The sequence below is a fragment of the Mytilus galloprovincialis genome, chromosome 4 (genome assembly GCF_965363235.1).
Source record: "Mytilus galloprovincialis chromosome 4, xbMytGall1.hap1.1, whole genome shotgun sequence".
Lineage (NCBI taxonomy): Eukaryota > Metazoa > Mollusca > Bivalvia > Mytilida > Mytilidae > Mytilus > Mytilus galloprovincialis.
In genome coordinates this window covers 101,447,424-101,467,418 of record NC_134841.1, presented here as the reverse complement: position 1 = coordinate 101,467,418, position 19,995 = coordinate 101,447,424, and the positions used below count along the sequence as shown (strand labels likewise).

Here is a 19,995-nt window from a genome sequence, read left to right as displayed (position 1 = left end):
AAAATAGTACAATACTTGTTTTCTTTTCTTCTTCTTCTTCTTTCTTCTTCTTTATAATTCAGCACTCCATCAACATACTGATGATAACGTGCCGGGCACTGATTTTACTATGCCGCGCGTGCGTGGGATATACATTTTATTTACAGTGAAAAATACAAAAATAAAAATAAAAATTTCAACATTTATAACTTCTTTTTCTTCTGTTTTTGTACTATACATTTTGGTTAAAACTATATACATTGTGGAATTTATTTAAATGTTAAGATGTTTATTGAGAACAGATATTGGAATCTGTTCTCGGAAGCTTTCAAGAGTAGTACATTGAACTGCAGCTACTGGGAGAAGGTTCCATTGCAAGATGGTTCTAGGGTAGAATGAATACTTGTATGAGTCTTTAGTGGTTTGTATGGGTCTGAAAGAGTAAATATGTGAATGTTGTCGTGTTCTTGTATCAGATTGTGTAAGTAGGTCTGTCGGATATATGGCAACAAGATGATGTACAATTTTGTAGAGGAAAATGATGCGGGTTCTAATTCGCCTTTTCTCAAGTGTTGCCCAATTTAGAGTTTGTAGCATTTCAGTGACTGAGCTGGTGTTATGGTATCTGTTGCAGGTGTACCTTGCTGCTCTGCGCTGGACCATCTCAAGTTGGTGTGTTTGAGATTTGGTGTGCGGGTCCCAGACGCAGCTGCTGTATTCTAGCTTTGGTCTTACTAGTGCAATGTATGCTTTTTCTTTGACTGTTTTTGAGTTGACTTTTAGATTCCTTTTAATAAAGTTCAGCTTTTGTGTGGCTGCAGCTGTGATATTGTTTACATGTTTGTTCCATTTGAGATCAGTTTGTATAGTTATTCCCAGATATTTTGTGGATGTTTCTTTTTGAAGTACATGTTGGTGGAGAGTATAGTCAAAATTTAATGGGTTTTTCTTAGTTGTTATCTGAAGGACTGAGCACTTGTCTGGATGGAATGACATGAGCCAGTCCTTCTCCCATTTTGCAGCTGATGTGAGATCTTCTTGCAGTTTTTGTGTGTCTTCTTTGTTTCGTATTGTTTTATAAATTATGCTATCATCTGCAAATAATCTGAGGGTACTGTGTTTGATGTATTCGTTAAAGTCGTTTATGTATACAAGGAAAAGGATCGGACCCAAAACTGTTCCTTGGGGAACACCAGATGTTACGTTTATTTTGTCTGACTGAACACCATCAATGATCACTGTTTGTGTCCGAGATGTGAGAAAATCTTCTATCCATTTTAAGGTGTTGTCATCAATGCCATAATGTTTTAGTTTGTAGAGGAGTCTTTTGTGAGGAACTTTGTCAAAGGCTTTGGCAAAGTCCATCACAATTATGTCCGTTTGGATGTTACTGTTGTTATTTTTTGCTAGTTCTTGGATGAAGGATACTAGTTGGGTTTCGCATGATCTATTTGCTCGAAATCCGTGTTGAAGGTCGTACAAAATATTGTTATTTTCTAGGTGGTCCATCATACTACTGGCTATTATGTGTTCCATGATCTTACAAAGTATGCATGTGAGAGATATGGGTCTATAATTTATTGCGTTGTGTTTATCACCTTTTTTAAAAACAGGACAGACATTTGCATGTTTCCAATCTTTTGGGATTTTTCCTGTGTCGAGTGATTTTTGGAAGATGTAGGTGATTGCGGTTGAAATGTCACTACTAAGTTCTTTGAGTACTGTTCCGCAAATTTGATCTGGACCAGTTGCTTTGTTAGGATTGATCTTGTCCAGTAATTTTATGACACCTTTCTTGGAGATGGTGATCTTGTTCATTTTTGGATAGTTCGATTTTCCTTTATCCGGAATGGGTTCACTTGTTGTTTCTTCGGAAAATGCTTTTTGAAACTGACTATTTAGAATGTTAGTTTTGTCAGGTGTATTGTCAGTAAGTTTACCATCTTTTCTAAGTGCAGCAATGCCTGTATTGTCATTTTTCATACTTTTTATGTATGTAAACAAGTTCTTAGGTTGTTTTTTTCTGATGTTGTCATCTGGTTCATCTACTGGTAGGTCAAATATCATTTTTTCAATGTAATTCCAGTAGGCATTACGCATTTCTTTTTGTAATGTTCTTTTTAAGTATTTGTATTTTTTCATTTGCTCTGGACTGTTTTTGCTCTTTTTGTGTAGTCTTTTAACTTTGTTTATCATGATTTTTAATGTTTTATCAACCCAGGGTAGTTTTTTCTTGTTTGTGATTGTTTTCTGGGGGATGTTTTTCTTGACTGATTGAAGTAGTCTTTCTGTAAATGTATTCCATAGTTCATCAGTAGATGAACTATGGTAATGACCTTTGATTTCTTGTGTGAGTTTGTTCACATCTTGTTTGATGTTTTCCCAGTTAGCTTTTCTGTACTGGTAAGTTTTTCGTGGCATTTTCTTGTTGCGTTTGAGAGATAGTGCACATTCTGCATAGGCGATATCATGGTCTGCATTTCCGATAGGAGGCATAGTCTCCACTTTGTTGACTATGCTTGGTATGTTGGTGAAAATAAGATCAAGTGTTCTGTCTTTTCACTAAATACAGAGACTCCTTATTCTAATCTGGTTTGATTGATTGATTATTGGTTGCTAAACTCCATTGGAAATTATTTTCATGCAAGTTAATCCTGTTTATCAGAATCGCTGTAAAATGTGTAGCTGTGGAATAGTGTTGCATTTTGTGTTGCAAAATATTCATTTTTTGTTTTTTAAAGAATCAAACTGACTTGTGCAAATGATCTATTTTAAGGTCTATTTCGGCCAAAACATATATTTTCAAACTCCTCTTACAGGAAATGAATACATTAAAATTAAATTAGTTACACTTACAAGGAATTCTTAATAATTCCTTCTTACTATCGACTGTCATTCATAAACCGACGTCACGTCGTTGCCGTCTGCATATGTTCCGGACAAGAATATTCCGGAATGCAACCGAAATTATTTTACGCCAGCGATTTCCGGTTGCACGTTGCAAAAGTTTTGGATCTCCAGTTCCACTGTATTTAAAGATATTAACCTGTTAACAGTGTATTACGATGCAGTTCGACATCAGGAGGTGCTGTAATATTTTATTGATTTGTAGCTTTGTGTCCACCTATAAACAAAATGATTAAAAATCGCTACTGTAGGTTTTTATGTACAGAACAGCTGTGTTATCCGTTTGTCAGCTCCATTTCACATCAGATTAAAATGTTTTATTTGCTAATTACTTCACTCACCAGTTGTTCCAGAATATATTAAAATACCCAATTAACCCCACGTCTTAATGGTCTTGTATTGTAAAAACTAATGTAGAATGAACAATCCTTTTCCATGCCGATTACTTCCAACATCATACATAATTTGAACATGTATACACTGAACAACTGAAGAGACATTAATCATCGAAATCCGTATATGGTGTACAAATTTTTTTGCAGCTTTTGTTTGCGGTATACCATCTTTTCCGCAAGTTTATTGTTTTCTGTTCTTCGAGAGAAGCTCTACTGTTCAAGGATCTCACTATACAAATCCTTGTACTGTTATAGTCGAGTTTGTCATATTTATAATATATACCGTTATTGCTTTTATAACTTAAGATTTCAAACTCCTGTAATTAGATTTATAATTAAGATCCAACAAAACGTCCAATTTGTTACATCTTGTGATCTGTTATTTGGCAATCGTCAATGGTAGTCAGCAGTCTTTCATCATGTACATGCACAATAAAGCATTAGAATTGCAGCAAACAAAACAGTATAAAACAAATACATGTAGGAGGATGGTGAATAATTTTTGTAGCAAACATTCAGAAAATTTACAAAAGTGAATTCCAGTAATTGTCAGTCTGACTCCAATCTGGGACCTCAGGACCATACATTGTACATGAGACACTAAAAGACAACCACTGGTGTACAAATTTTTATCAAATATAATGGAATATTCCTTATGATATATTTAATTTGTTGCTAATCTACAGTTTATTTTTCATTCTACCATGTCTACATTTGAGTTTTACTGTGTGTATTGCTGATTGTTTGTTTATTCTACATATACATTGGCTAGAGGTATAGGCCATTAGGGGAGGGTGAAATCTAACAAAACAGTTTAACCCTGCTGTATTTTAGTGCCTCTGGCCTTTGTTATAGTCTTGTATGTTTTTTAATTTTAGTTCATTGATATGTTTTGGAGTTTTGACATCCAATTTCATTGAACTACATGCAGTGTTCTCCCCAGGCCGTTTTAGCGTCGCGGTACCGCGACGCTATATTTTTTCACCGTGATGCTATAATAATTCCTGCGACGCTATAATTATTCCCGCGACGCTAAAATTATTTTGAAGATGCTATTTTACTTGTCCTCAATTTTGAACTTTCATCTATTATCGATTATGATCATAAAAATTATATCACCTTTAATTGTAATCCCTTAAAGTCGGACACTAAAGGCAATTAAGAGATTAAATAGCCAGGTGTTAATTGCCCTCAGGGTGATAACTGTTTGGATGCGAATATCCCAAGCCGACACTTGTGACATGACTAATACCACGTGTCTGCAATCACCAATTTCGACATGGAAAAATGCAATCACAAAACAATTCCAAATCTACGTTTTGGATTACGAAATTTCAAAGATTGAAACGATTTTTTTTAAAAAGGTTGTTTATTTGTGCAACTCTCCCAAAATTACTTTTTCTCTTCCGGTAAATTATACGAGAGCGAGAATTTTGGTTTTGAGCTAAAATAAGTTTTATACTTCTTTAAAAAGTGATCATAATTGGCTTAAGTTTATGTTTAATCCATTTAAAGCGTCTTATTCATTCACAATCTCTTGTCAAACAATGTTTATTCTCGGACTCATTTGCGTAAATTTTTGTACGGCCGCCATAGCACATTTTTGTGTAAACTACGGATCGGAACCGGACTAGATATGAAAAAAATCCGCATTTTCACGATAATGACAACAGATGGGCAGTAGACAGAAAAAATATACCAATAGAGAAAACAACGCATTAACAGACTATTTGTTATATTTCATGTAAAGATAAGAAACAACTGGGACTAATTCATTGAGTGCCATGAAACAATGAATTTCATAAACATGATTAAAAAAAAAATTTTAATTGATTTTTTTTTGCTACTTTTGCTACTTTATCTTTACTTAATAAAATATAAAAAATAGTTAATTTTGTGTACTAGATATTTAGTTTTGTATATATACAGGTTGCACTATAATGAACCATTCATTCATTTGACTTAAGTTGGGTAACTGACACCACATATTTATTTTTATTTGGCACAAGAGGAAAAAAATAATTCTGTAACTATAAATAAATAAAGAAAACATAAACTGAAACAACTGTTTTTATGGTTATAGTTTAATTGTATTCTCAGTTATGAATTGAACAATATAAACTAAAACATATAAAGGAAATAGAGCATCAATGCGACGCGACAAATGACAAAAAAAAAAAATACAGTTATTTTTTTTTTTACGCAAAATGTGATGCTATCCAAAATTTCTGGGGAGAACACTGACATGTAGTACACATTATTGTTAAGGAGCCAGCTGAAGCATGCCCCTGGGTGATTGAGTTTCTCACTGTCTCGAGGACCTATTGGTAGCCTTCTGCTGTTTTTGTGCTTTGGTCGGGTTGTAGTCTCTTTGACACATTCCCCATTTGCATGGTTTGTATACATGTAAATGTAGAACCAAAATTCAATTGATATTAATATTATTTTTCATTTTTGTGTAAAGTATTATATATCATGTACAACAGTTCAAGTGTAATTTAAGAATAAAATTGCTATTATATACATCTACATGTACATATATATTTAGTGACAATTTATTTTCTATTTCAGATTTGATATTTATAGAAAAGTACCAAAAGATCTGACCCAGCCTACATTAACAGGAGCTTGTATCTCTATATCCAGTGTATTATTTATCTTGTATTTATTCCTATCAGAATTGTCACTTTTCCTCACACATGAAGTGTAAGTATAACATGTATAAGTTATCTTAAGAATTTATACTGATGAAGGATGATATATATATTATAACCTATAACATGTAATACAGCATGTACAGTATAAAACACAATGTAAATGTCTTTTTGTTGTTTTGTATGTCACATTTACATTTGCACTTCACCTACATTATACATGTTATATCTTAAAATTACTTTACAGTCACATTTTACAAGGTATCTTTATAGGAAAATTATACTGAATTGAAGGATTGATGCCCATATTAGCAACTTGTATTGTTCTCCATGTGGTTGGGGAAAAAGAAATCATTCATCAGCTATTTTCAGATTTTTTTTAATCCTCTCTTTAATTTTGCAACTCAGTAAGATTCTTTTTCTTTGAAATTTTCCTTTTTTCCTATGACATTTTAGATCAAAAGGTATATATTATGGCCCCTCTGTTCCCTTTCAGTGCTCTGCCAAAGGTGTCAGGGCTTTAAATGTTACCAGGTTACCCTTGTCTATCCCTAAATATGTTTGTATGTCATTTATCATGTTTATATAACCTTTGACTGATTCAATTGAAATTAAAAAACTTTACAGACAGATTTTCAAAGTCATTTACCAAATGACCAAACAAACCACAAGAACTCGCTGTGAAAAAATTACCATCTGGGGTCATTTGTAACTTGCAACGTTTTGTTCAATATTGAGCAGTATATCATTTTGCATATGAACTTCTCCTGAACGCTCTTCATATTCATGAAATATTTACCACTGGAAGCTAAGCACAAAATAACCATTCCATGATTACTTCATGTTTTACTTCATATCAATTTTCATTCCTTTGGAGATTACATTGTTGTTCAAGCAATACATTAACAAAGGGCATCCCTGAGGTATCCGACTGTTGGTTTACTTTGGTGTACATTTATATAATTTGTTTTACAGAATAAGTGAACTGACAGTAGAGGACCCAGTTCGACACACAGAAAAGATCCCAGTATTTATTAATATTACACTACCTCAATTAAAGTGTGAATGTGAGTAAAATATTTCTATAAAAAAGTGTTGTTTAGTGTTTTGATGTTTTGTTTATTTCATGAAAAAAAGCTATATTTTACAAGCAAAGTGTTTTCTGATAAATCAAAAGCTAGCTGTTAAGAAACTACTCCAACATACAAACTAAGAAAAGATAATGTTTCATTTGAATTTTCACCAGTAAATACTAATTAGGAGGTAACTGTATTGTATTTTAAGCTCCGACTGCATCAATTGGTAATTTGATGGTCGCAAATTAAGTTTGCTGACGAATACTGTTACATGTAATGCAGTACAAGCTAATGTTGTTTTGTAGCAGAAATATTGTAAGCGCAATGGCATATTTGTCCAATTTCTGTATTGTACCTTAGTTATTCATTTACTGAGACACATGAAATTAACTGAAACTCGAAAAATCAACATTTGTACTGCATTACATGTAATGGTATTCGTCCATATTTATTTTGAACAAGTTAAGTCATCTAGCAGGCCTCCAGATTGTTTTGAAAATTTATTATTCACCCTAATAACTGGTTTGGCCACAACATAACAATTTCAAGTTTATTTACAATTTACACCGTGTGTTTATGTTTAGCATGTTTAAATGAACATATGTTCCCATAGTTTATGACTTTATTCATTACAGGTTGAAAAATACAGGCAATGTTTAGATGTTTATAAAGTGTCCTATATTTTGACTTTAGTGGAACCTTAAATTACAACAAACCTTTATCCCCTTTCCTTTGTTCATTTCATTACTTTTTTTTATTTTCAAATGAGTATGATAAATAGTTTAATAGTGTAGCTTGGTAGGATTACTTGATAGGTATTTGAAGTCTGTAATATTTATTATTTTCCACAGGTTAAAATTAAATGATTTATTATGACATCATGTCCACAAAATTATACCAAAGTGTTAATGTCATAAAATGTTATCATTATATTAACATTATAACACACAAAATGTTACAGAAGAGTCCCATATTTACTTTTCTTTCAATATTTTCAGATGTGGGTATAGATATTCAAGATGATATGGGCAGACATGAAGTTGGTTTTCAAGATGACACACAAAAGATCGAAGTAAATGAAGGGAAGGGATGTAGAATGGAATCTCATTTTGTAATCAATAAAGTAAGTTTTTGCAGAATTAACATAGGGTTATTCCATTAAAATGTATGTGAGAGGGTAGAAAGGGAAGTTTAATTAATAAATGTCAGTCATGGGTCTTTTTTCAGTATGTGTCTATTACCATTATGCAAAATAACAAATGTTTCTGTTTGTAGGGATTATTTGAAAGTCCCTTCCTACCCTCCCATACATTTTAATGGAATATGCCAAGATTAATTTATTAATGCAACTTTGTAGTTCATGTAAGAAATGAGTTATTCTTATATGCAGTGTATGACAAAACTTTAAGTATTATTGTTGTACTCAGATTTGAAAATCGACCAATCAAAATACTGGGTTTTGGTGAATCAAAAAATATTGTACTCCCAAGTGATGAGTATAGTATTGTTAAACTAGACATTGGCAGCAAATGTTATTTTCCAACATAAGACAAAGGAAAAATTATACTAAAATTAGCCCAATGATACCAAAACTTTAAAACTTTTATTTACAAAGTCGGACATGTGCATTCAAATATTCACTCTGTTATCCACAGCTGATCAGTTCAAATCAAGTATGTTATGTTTACTCTGCCAGGCACCTGGAAAAATAACGCATGATGCCATTTTTTTTATTTTGAAGTTCATTATGTAATTTCTTATTTATTTATTTACCATTAATACCTTTCTACGATACAATTAACAAGTTGTTATTTGTTTCACAGGTTCCCGGTAACTTTCATGTATCGACTCATTCCTCTAGAACTCAGCCAGATAATCCTGATATGACACATCTGATACATAAAGTCCGGTTTGGTATGGATTTACAAGAAGGGAAGGTAAATATCAAGTCAATGAAGTATTTGAATGAGGCAAATTCTGAAAGCAAACCTGTATAGTTAGAGTTGAATGTATAATGATTGATAGAGTATCAGGTGATAGAACAAACAAAAACCAAAAGTTAAAATGCATGTACATAGACAGTAATGTCACAGTTGTTATCAGTGGCGGATCTAGAAATTTTCATAAGTGGCGGCCAACTGGCTGCCTAAGAGGGGGCCCGCTCCCGTCACACTTCAGTGATTCCCTATATAATCAACCAATTACCCCTCCCCCCCCCCCCCCCTAAGTCCGACTGGTTATCCATTCGTTTGATGTGTTTGATTTTGCGGTTTGATTAGAGACTTTCTGTTTTGAATTTTACTCGGAGTTCTATATTTTTTGCTATTTTACTTTTTGCATGCTTTAACATGCTAGGTCTGAAGCAAAAGATTTAAAATCACACAGAAAAATATATAACTACCATAACCTGCAAATAAATTACATTTTTCTTGCTTAGACTGAAACCTCTTTCAAATTAAGCACAATGAATAGTCATAGAAGGAATTGTGTGATTTTCATGGGAAATTAGAGACTTCAAAAAAGCACTTGAAAAGAAATATTATATAAAAACACAAAAAAATTGGCATCCCTGAAAGAACAAAATGCATTACGAACCTGAATACATCCTTATAGAAATGATTTGTTTTACAGGAAGTTAAAGGATCGTTTAATCCCTTAGAAGATGTAGATAGAAGTGCAGGTCAAGGTAAGAACATGGCTACCATGACTGAAATTACAAAAAAATTTAAGAGTTCAAAATATCCTTAGTATTCTGTCTGAAAAAGGTCTATTAATTAGTGCTCTATCTTTATAAAGGGAAAAACTTTAATGTTTGCCTTAAAAAGTGGACAAAATCTGGGGTGTTGGGCCATAAAAAGTGGACAAAATCCGGGGTGTTGGGCCATAAAAATTAGAATGAAGAACCATTCCTGTTCTGTCTTGAAAATAGGCAAAATTAAGTGTTCTAACTTCAAAGATACAAAAGTATTTAATTGTCTCCAAACAGGTCAAAATTGTAAATGTCTTGGAAATTTGAATAAAACCTTAGAAAATGTAACACATGTCCAGAAGGCATTGTTTAAGAATACAGTCATTCTACTTTATAAGCATAATCATTTTACAGATTCATATTAAAAGTTAACATTTTTTTTTAAATGAACACCTATGTAACAATGAAAACCGAAATCTAGAGTATTGAAAGAAGGGAGACAATTCTTTTTGTGACTTTAACCCTTAATTGTTACAAAACTATACCAAAAAAGAAATTGTATCATTAAAAAACAAGACTTAACCATCTAACCAAACTTTAAAGACCTTTATTTTGCGAAAATAACAGACATTTGTGAGGTTCTGACTTGGTACAGTTGCAAACACTAAAAAAATGTTGAAAAAAATATAGGTGATTTAAAATATTTAAATAGACTTTTACACATTATAATGCATTTTCAGTTTGAAAGACTAACTTTTGCTGTCATTTTTTCCATTACATATGAACTAGGCAGACAAAAATTACAACAGGATCAACATTTTTAACATACTCAAAATAAACAGATACATTTCAAAGATACAGAAAAATATTATTTACTTGATATATACATGTATATGATCAGATGTAGTTCAGTTCTACTGTTTTTACACTATTTCTCTACTGTCTATTTCTTTACTGGCTTTTGTAGTGTTTTGATGATCTCTTTACTGTCACTGATTCAGAACTGTGCACACTTTCAAAAGTTGACATGACAAAAAAATCCCTTTTAACTGTGTAGGTGACACAACTTTTTCTTGCTTAAATCTTTTTGTTAAAGGTATTATACTCCTGTTTTCTTACACTTATCTTGATTGTGACCAGTGATTATCTATGTATTTGTTATTATTATTATTTATTCAGTTAAATCAAACAAATTATAGGTTTGAACTGTCTCTTTGTTTATCAGTCTGTCAGCTCTCAACAAAGTTTCTGATTTCTCCCTAAAACCTGTTGATTTATCAATACCTGTATTTATAGGATATACAGCACACACAGGACTTAAAGTTCTTTTTCTAAAAATAAAGTTCAGCGCTTGTGCTTTTGAGAATTCCTTTCATTTAAAGTTTTTCAACAAGGGTAGGAAGTTATATCCTGGTATATGTTGTGACACATTTTTTTTTGTATCTATTCACCTAATATCACATTTCCCTATGCAGATTTATAATGAATTTCTTTGGCCAGTCTTTTCTTACTTTCAAGATTATTTTCAGTTTTTGCTCAATGAATTTTCTTATTTTTAGCTTTAGCCACTCATAACTACATTGTAAAAATAGTTCCATCTGTTTATGAAGATAAGAGGGGTAATGTAGGATACCCTTACCAGTATACATACTCCTATAGGGTTAGTATGTGGGATGTGCATGTCACAATCCTTATTTGTGAATGAACCAATTATCAGATGGTAACCATTTTCTCATCAAGGAAGTGATATGCTAGACCTGTTTTTACTTTTTCATTAAATAAAAGTCAATTGATTCTTTTTTCAATTAATGATGTCTATCTTAGGTGTTTTTCATAGAGCATGTTTGGAATATTGTATCAGTTATGATTAAAATGTGAATTAATTTTGATTATTATTTCACCCTGTATGTTTTGGTTTTTAGAACCATTATGCATGCTTTGGTTTTTCACACCATTCTTTATTGGAAAACACTATGACAGACAAGCAGCCTAATATTTAAATATTTCTTTCTTCTTGAATAGTGTCAAATTATTCCGAAAACAAATCAAAGCATCTATTTTTGAGAAAATGGTTACTGTTCTAAATGTGTCAACTGTTGCAAGCCACATCTATTTTGTCACTTGGTTTTTCATTTTTGTTGAAATTGAAGATTTATGAGCTGAATTAATTCTAATGAAAATTTATAATTTTCTTTTTTTGCATCATTTACGTTAAGACTTTGTCATGTAAAACAAAATTTCAGTATACTTAGAATAGATGCGACTTGATACAGTTATGGATGATCCTAATTTTATTTGTGATATTCAACTTATGTTTGGGTTTTGTATATTTATAGCACTAGCAACACACGATTACATTGTTAAAGTTGTACCAAGTGTGTATGAAGATACGAGCAGGAATATCATTTATCCTTACCAATACACTTATTCTTACAGGGTTTGTATTACAACATGCATGCAAAAAAGAAATTGGAACAAGGGAGATAATCACAGTTTTTTTTGGTTATTTTTTTTAATTACTAATATAAAGCATGTCTTAGAATTGTTCCTTGTTATAGGTCAAAATATTTTTTTAATGTTTCCTTTTGATTTACAGAGTCAAAGTTACAGTCAATATTTCCAACTAATCATTGAAAAACATGTTTATGTTACCTGGGATCTTAACATTTACAGTACCTATCTGAAATTTGCCCCGTAAATTTAGAATTGGGATTCTAAGACAACTTAAAACACATATTTTTATTAGGCCTTGAAAGGATCAGATTTGTCAACCACTTCATTTTCAGATTTCTTGAATTGGATGTTATGCATAGGTACAGAAATAATACAGGCCAGTGATCTTTATATGATGGTTTCTGAATGTTAAACTAATGTTGGTGTCTCAAAAGCTTGTTGTTGCTTAACATATTTTACTAACATGAGTTAGCCAAGATTTATTTGTTTGAATTTTTATAAAATTTCTACTGTATAAGGTGAGCATGGGAATTCAGAAAAACGTACACAAACAAATATACTGTATTTTATAAGCTTAGAAAATAATTTCTACAAAAATAATTCATGGACCAGCATTTTTATAATGAGTATAAATCTTAACATGAGGAGAAAAGTTTTATACAGATATATATATATGTCTGAGGTCATTCTGGCACACTAATAAGCTTTGTGTTAGCAAAGAGCACCCCTTGTTTAGCTTGAGGTGTGTAGATGGAACCTTAAGTTGATGTGGTGACATTACTACACATAATTTCAATAAGCCAAGCAATTGTTTTTGCATCTGTAGAATGGTGAAGGAAATTATTACTGATTATTCATCTGCATAGTTTGTGTCTTAACCCTCTCCCTTTCACTTTTACCGGTGAAACCAATTTCAAGATTTTTTGTGGACATTTAGACTTGTTTAATCGCCATTTGCTGACGTACAGATGTGGTTAAGGGCTCAAAATAATCCTCAGATAACCAGCAATGTGATTTAATGTGCATCAAACCTCTATCAGTATTAGTTAATAAACAAGTGGCCACTTACTGATGTGTAATTTTTCTGTAAAAACCATTTATTTTTCTTCGAATTTTGAGAAATATTGCAAAGAAAACTGTTCTTTTAAGAGGATTTAGGACTTTTTTCAATAACTGTGCAGTGAGTTTTTGAAGAATAGTATTAAACTAATAGTTCTAACTTGTACACTAGTTGCAAATGTAATTTTTAGTGTATCAACGCAATCACAAACTTGAAATACGCTAAAAATCTGAAGTCATTTCTTGAAGATATTATGAGAAAAGAGACAAAAACCGCTAAAATATTCTGATTTTTTTTTTGTAAAGTTGAAATAGATGTAACAAAACATGGTTTCGTAAGTGTTGCAGTATACTAAAGTTGAAAACACTTTTGTTTGAATAAAGGAACATGTATCTTTCAATGAAAAAATGACAGTTTAAAGAGTGGATTCCTCCTTGATTTGCGTAAAAATCATGCATTTGGCAACAAAAAATTATCATCTGAACACATAATTCCAAAAAGAAAACAAACTGGGTGAGAATCTTTATATTATTATTTTTTTTAATTTCTTCCGTAGTAGTAGACTTAAGTACTTAAATTTCAATAAATTCTCTACAATGCCAGTGGTGCAGGGGTACGCTGATCTATCCCAAGGCGCTAAGATTGAGAGTTCGAATCTCACTGCCGGAGTTGGAAAAATAATTTCCTATATTAAATATAACTTAACTTAACTTTACTTTCAATTTCAAAAAGGAAACCTACGAAATTTTTTTAAAAGAATGTGTGTGCAAAATTGCCCCCCCCCCTTTTTTACCCCTTTGCTCCATCGGGCTCGGTCAAGGGTGTCCCAGATCAAGCTAGCATTGGTAATTCAATGAATTTTCCCTTGTAAAAACAAAGTTTAGGTTGCTGATTGATTGAAAAGAATAAGACAAATAACTAGGGTCCAAGTTTGAAATCGGACAAAAAGAGCATCTAAAATCAGTTATTTTGAATGTTACGGACATCGATATTTCAAGGCCTATAGCACGTTATGCGTCTATTTATACCAATATGATAACTTATATGGCTTCAACAGACTCGAGGCATTGTGTTTCCACCAAAACCTGACCCTATTAGCCCACCAATATGTCTCTGCACGACTTTTTGCCCAAGGATTTCATATTTTTTCACTTTTTCTCCAACAGTCACGTGACTTTTGGAAATACACCACGTGACCAAAAAATGACGAATTATCTTCAAAATTAATTTTTTGAAATATTTTACCAATGATCTTTCATTTGAGCCCAACATGGCATGTGTATGACCATTGATGCGAATGCTGTATTCATTTAAATTTTGATAATGCATTTTCGATACATAAAGGTCTAAAATGCATGAAAGGGAAAGGGTTAAGAGAACAACATTTTAAAATATTTCTTATTGTGTGTTTATTTGTGTGTATCAAATGGAAATACCCTAATTTCTATCATCAATTTACCGTTAAGAATTTATTCCTAAAAGTTCTTACACAGTTATGGAACTTTATTTGTGGAAAAGACAATTTTTCAATATCTCAAGTTTGCATTAATCCATTGAGGTGAAATTTTACATGTTGTTTAGATTAATATTAGTAGGTTTCCATGGAGCAGGACTTTCAAACAATGATAAGATTGAGGTATTGTGCACTCTTAGAACAATGTTTTACTCCCCTGTTACTGTCCAAATAGACTTGTTGCAGGCAAATGATAGAAATTGTGGAAAATGTTAACATGATATTGACAAGTGTACACATAAAAGTGTATAAACAACTTTCAAAAAGACATTACAATTATTAAGCTAGTACCTTAATTTATTAACCAATGGCTTGTTTTTTTAAATAGAAATACAACAGATCTAGATTTAATAACAAGATGTATTTTGTAGGAAGTTATGCAGTATGGTCACGGTGGACGTGTAGTACCTGCTATATGGTTTAGATATGAACTCAGTCCCATCACAGTTAGATATATTGAAAAGAACAAACCATTTTATACTTTCCTTACAACGGTAAGTGATGCTAGGTTATGTTCTGATTCAAGTGTCTGGGCTATGATAATACAAACTCCCAAACTTATGGATTAGAAACCCAGAAACAATGGTTGAAAAATACATATTTGACAAAACCATGAAATTAATAATCCACGAAAATACAATTTATCATCAATCCAGCACATTATTGAACTTCTCGAATGCAGAGATAATTCAACACAATTTATATCATTTCCATGGTGATTTGAAGATATAACAATAAAATGAATGTTCCTATAAAACTTCTAAAATATTCATATATTATTTTAGAAGGACACATTTGTTGTTCAAAAAATCAGTCCATACTATCTATCTTTGTGCCATTGATTTTATGACATATTTTCTAACTTGCACAGAATTAATTGATTGAATGAATATGAAATGTTTAGTAAAACCATTTGGAAATACAATATCCATGTAATTTATATAAATAACTAACTGAGTTGTATTTTATTTCCATTTTAGGTGTGTGCCATAGTTGGAGGAACATTTACAGTAGCTGGCATTTTAGACTCTTGTATATTTACTGCTGCAGAAATCTTTAAAAAGGCAGAATTAGGAAAATTGAGTTAATGGATTACTTGTTTTAGTTTTCACATTTGTTTCTCTATTTTTTCACTATAAATGATCTGTCTTTTGTATTTAAAGAACTTCAAATGTTACTGTTGACCAATACAGTACTTCTAATGAATAACTAAATTCATTTAAAAAGTAGAAACCATGATATGAATAAATTAGTGTACTTTAGGAATTTTCCTTTGATAATTATAATGTTATTTTGGTATTATTGAGATTCATCATTTTGGTTTTTCTCAATTTCAACTACATTTGTATTTTTTAATGTAAAATGTAGATTAATACAAAATGTATGTGGAATACGATCTTTATTATCAGTCACTAAAAGATATTTTGAGAAGGAAAAAAGAATGAGATAGAAAAATATGTCAAACATTTCTAAATATGAAGCTATATATTGATAACCAAACCAAACAACTTAGTAGTAATATTACCAAAATTAGACATAAGGAAAATTTTGTTTTAAAAAGTATTTTGTGAATATCTTTTATATTTCAAATTTTATTTCTGGTTATTCAGATTTAGTCATATAATTTAAAAGAATATTAATTGTTATATAAAAGTAATTTTAAGTCATATTTTAGTCAAAAAAAAAAAATATTATTGTTGATGAGATTGCAAGAAAATACTTTTCAAGTTTGCGTTTATCTTTATTAATGTTTATAAGCTTTTCAGCAGAATTTGTTAGTTGTTAAATAGATTTTTTATTTGTGTGGTTGTAAGTTTCATGTGTATTACAGGTAGAATGAAGAACTGCTTTTATATCTTTACTTCTCACAGACATTTCTCTTTAATAGTGTTAAAAATATTGTGTTCTAAATCATCTTTTCTCTTTTTTTCTATATTTTTTTTTAAATCTCTCATTGGTGGAAATTATATTAATAATTTAAACGTCTTTGATGATCTCAGAAATTTAATGATATACTGGTAAGAGAATTTCTTCGGGTTGAAAAAGTCTGCAATTCACATCAATTGGGGTACATTTGTCTGCTGTTTTTGGCAAATTGTCAGATTTCAGATGTGTATACATTGAATCCCTCTAGTCACAATTTAGGCAGCTTTTACATAGCAATAACTGTCACTTTGGTTTGGTTTCAGATATTAAAAATAAATTTCGCTCTAATAACAAATATTGAACAGCTATTAATTAAAATTCCATGAGTTATATGTTTCAATAATTATAACAATCTTCTTATTTGTAAGAATTTGTTTTTTCTGAACCCCACCTATCCTTCACTTTTTGTCAGCTCAGTGCAATAAATCAAATTATCTATTTGAACTCCTAGTGTGTATTCAAGAGTGTGGTGAGAGATTGTTGAATTTTATGTTGCCATTGGTTGCCTTATTGTTATTTTTTTATTTGTTTTACAGATCAGTAAACATACTGAACTTTGACATATATTTTACATTTCTTTCATTCATTTAAAAAAAAATCATATGTGTATCTCATTGAATCTCAGTGTTCTAATTGGTGTAGAATGTGAATTTTAAATGCGGTTGTTTTATACCCTGATGAAGGACAAGTGTGTGAAAGGCATGGTCTTATATGACAGTGATGTTATTATTGGCGATTACCAAGGAATGAATGGCTTCAGAAGGGTTTCATTTTTAGTCCTGATTGTGTTTTCATGCAAGTAATAATGTATTAAAAAACGAAATTATGGAACACTAAAAAAAGGATGAGAAAAGTTATCAATTTCTGCCTGTCTTTATCATTTTCTCTTCCTTTGGTCAGCATTTGTATATTAGCAATATATTGAAATACTGCTTGCAATCTATCCTTGATCTCAAGCAGCTTCTATAAAGTTATAATTTTATATAATACAGATATAAAATGTTAAACTGTAAAATGAATTGTCATATATATATATATAGTATTTGCTCTGCTTCTGATTGCAAAAAAATATATATATCCTCATACTGCCAGAGGACACACATTTTTCTCTAAACGTTTAGGTACCGGGTACATTATTTTATGTCCATGATATATTGTGGCCTACAGCAAGGTGCTCTAATTTACATTCCATAGTATTTGTTATTTTGTTATTGATTTCATATTTAATGTCCATTTACTAGATCAGACAGTTTGTAAACTAAAATTAGTTAAAGCCATCTTTTTTATATTGCCTATCATTAGGATCATCATACGGTTTAGGATATTTAATGAAAATTGTGATTTCTGCATAAGCAATAGTTTAAATCATGTCTCTTAACAGAAAATGCATTTAATCACATAAACAATATGAATTTTCTTTAATGAATATTAATATATTTTGAGGATAATTTGTTGTGCAGCTTTCTAAATTTTCTTCTTTTTTGTCTAACCTTCGACTTTTGTTGAAAAAGTGAGACTCTGCTGTTTGATGTTGATAAGTTACTTCATATATAAATTCTATAAATTATAATTCTTAAGGACTTTCTGTTTAGAATTTTCCTTGGAGTTCTGTATTTTTGTAATTTTACTTTTTGTCAGAGTTTTACTTTTTTTATAGTTTTTGTTAGATTGTTAGGGTATTTGTAGATATTTTTTGATATTGTAGCTGAAAATGTTATTTGGGTGTTAAATATTTGAGGATTAATTTTATTGAAATATAATTATTTAGTAAATGTGTACATTTTAAAATGAATTGTTGCATTTTCTCATGCTTCGGCCGGTACATTGTACTAGTCTTAAAATAATACCATGAACACATTGACACAACCCTATAAACACATAAAATTATAAACACAAAAAAAATTGAGATTGATAAAATTTTATGTATTGTTTTCCAAAAACCATTACTAAAAATACCTTATCTATCCCAACAGATTTTCTAATACAGGTTATGATGGGCCAACAGGATTTTTTTTTCACAGTGTGACTATTATAAAAAGAGAGTGTACTTAACGATAAAATACATAGTCCCAGGAATGCATAATTTTGAATTATTTTGTAATTCTTTTATAAGTAAAGTGACATAATAGATTTTATCTAAAGAAAATTTAGGACATACCATTATTTCAACTTAGAATTTGATTTCTGAGATAGTTATGAACTTATATGATACTTGTGGTTCACTGCTCAAGTTTTTAAAACCCAATCTATTAGATTGACCATGTAAAACACATTGAAATGTTTATAATATACCTCTACATTAATTTAAAGGGGACTTGTTTCTTGAGTAGTCTTTAGAAATAAATTATTCCTGTAATTTCTTTATTTTAGAACAATATTATATTTAGCTGAAAGTTTTTCTTTTTTAAGGAAAAATCTGTAATCATACAATGTACAAAATGTATTTAGATTGTAAATTTATTTCACTGTTGGTAGTAGCCTGGTGTTGAGTAAATGTGATATTATATTTATCAGTGTAAACTCAGAAATATTTTGATGTCTTTATTAATGCGAAAATGTGACAGTACCAGGTTTAGCAATAATAAAAAGCTTGCATTCATTACTTCAGCAACTTTTTCCCTTATAAAATTTTTGCAATTGCAATTATTAGAATTCAAATATTGTTTTAGAGGTCAAGGATTCAAACTAATAAACACATGCATTATTTTCTGAATTTACAAGTCACATTTTGCAAGAGTGCATGAAATGTAAAATGATTTAGGTTCAAAAAGTCAATCCATGCTGCTCTTGAAATTGGTTTAAATCAGAAAAAAAACATTGCAGTTTACAATTATAGTTAATATTTGTTGCCTTTTCTTAAGATGAACAAGAAGATACTACTAAATCTAATAACATGATCACGATAGCCATCATGAAATACATGTATAGCATTTAATGAAGGATACAAAAATCTCCCTTCAGTGGACCACATATTAGTAGTTTCTAGCTGGATTATTAGATTGTAAGAGTTCAGGGTTATTTTAGTATGTATGGACCAAACTGTATTTGGATAGATTTGTATATTTTTTTATGACCAGTAACAATTTTTTTCAACAGCTTGTGGTGTGGGAGAGTGCAGGAATATATTTATTTTCAATAAAAGAAAGAAAAAAAACTTATCTGCATATAATATTTGTTAACAAATGTAAAACATGTATTAAAGATATGAGTTATACATAAATGAGACAGAAACCAAAGACTAATAAAACTAAATAGACATCTAGAGGGTCAACACAGAGTTGTCAACAGTAGACATGTGTATATAGCTAGTATATGAAGCTCTTATTCACACAATCATTCCCA

At 30.8% G+C, this 19,995-nt stretch overlaps 2 protein-coding genes across 3 annotated transcripts in view; one reads left to right on the top strand and one right to left on the bottom strand.

Moving 5' to 3' along the window:
* The window catches only part of LOC143073633 (DNA polymerase nu-like), a 25,200-nt gene extending 22,258 nt beyond the window's left edge, over positions 1 to 2,942 (bottom strand). Inside the window, exon 1 of the mRNA XM_076249315.1 lies at positions 2,836 to 2,942. Within this exon, the coding sequence (XP_076105430.1) occupies positions 2,836 to 2,875 (40 nt within the window). The 5' untranslated portion in view covers positions 2,876 to 2,942. The remainder of the gene's footprint in view (positions 1 to 2,835) is intronic.
* On the top strand, positions 2,940 to 19,811 carry LOC143073636 (endoplasmic reticulum-Golgi intermediate compartment protein 1-like). Of its 2 annotated transcripts, none has more exons than XM_076249320.1 (9): positions 2,940 to 3,064; positions 5,853 to 5,987; positions 6,911 to 7,002; positions 8,010 to 8,134; positions 8,835 to 8,948; positions 9,643 to 9,697; positions 12,037 to 12,137; positions 15,099 to 15,221; positions 15,708 to 19,811. In XM_076249320.1, the coding sequence occupies exons 1-9, from the start codon at positions 3,045 to 3,047 to the stop codon at positions 15,813 to 15,815; spliced, it is 873 nt and encodes a 290-aa protein (XP_076105435.1). In that variant the 5' UTR covers positions 2,940 to 3,044; the 3' UTR covers positions 15,816 to 19,811. The 2 variants fall into 2 exon arrangements, with proteins under 2 accessions (XP_076105435.1, XP_076105437.1); XM_076249322.1 differs by lacking the exon at positions 12,037 to 12,137 and adding an exon at positions 11,260 to 11,360.
* The last annotated feature ends 184 nt before the right edge of the window (positions 19,812 to 19,995 follow it).

Coding starts and splice junctions, on each gene's coding strand:
- LOC143073636 (XM_076249320.1), top strand. CDS start 3,045: ATGCAGTTCGACATCAGGAG. Junction 3,065..5,852: donor ATGCAGTTCGACATCAGGAG/GTGCTGTAATAT, acceptor TTTCTATTTCAG/ATTTGATATTTATAGAAAAG. Junction 8,135..8,834: donor CTCATTTTGTAATCAATAAA/GTAAGTTTTTGC, acceptor TTTGTTTCACAG/GTTCCCGGTAACTTTCATGT.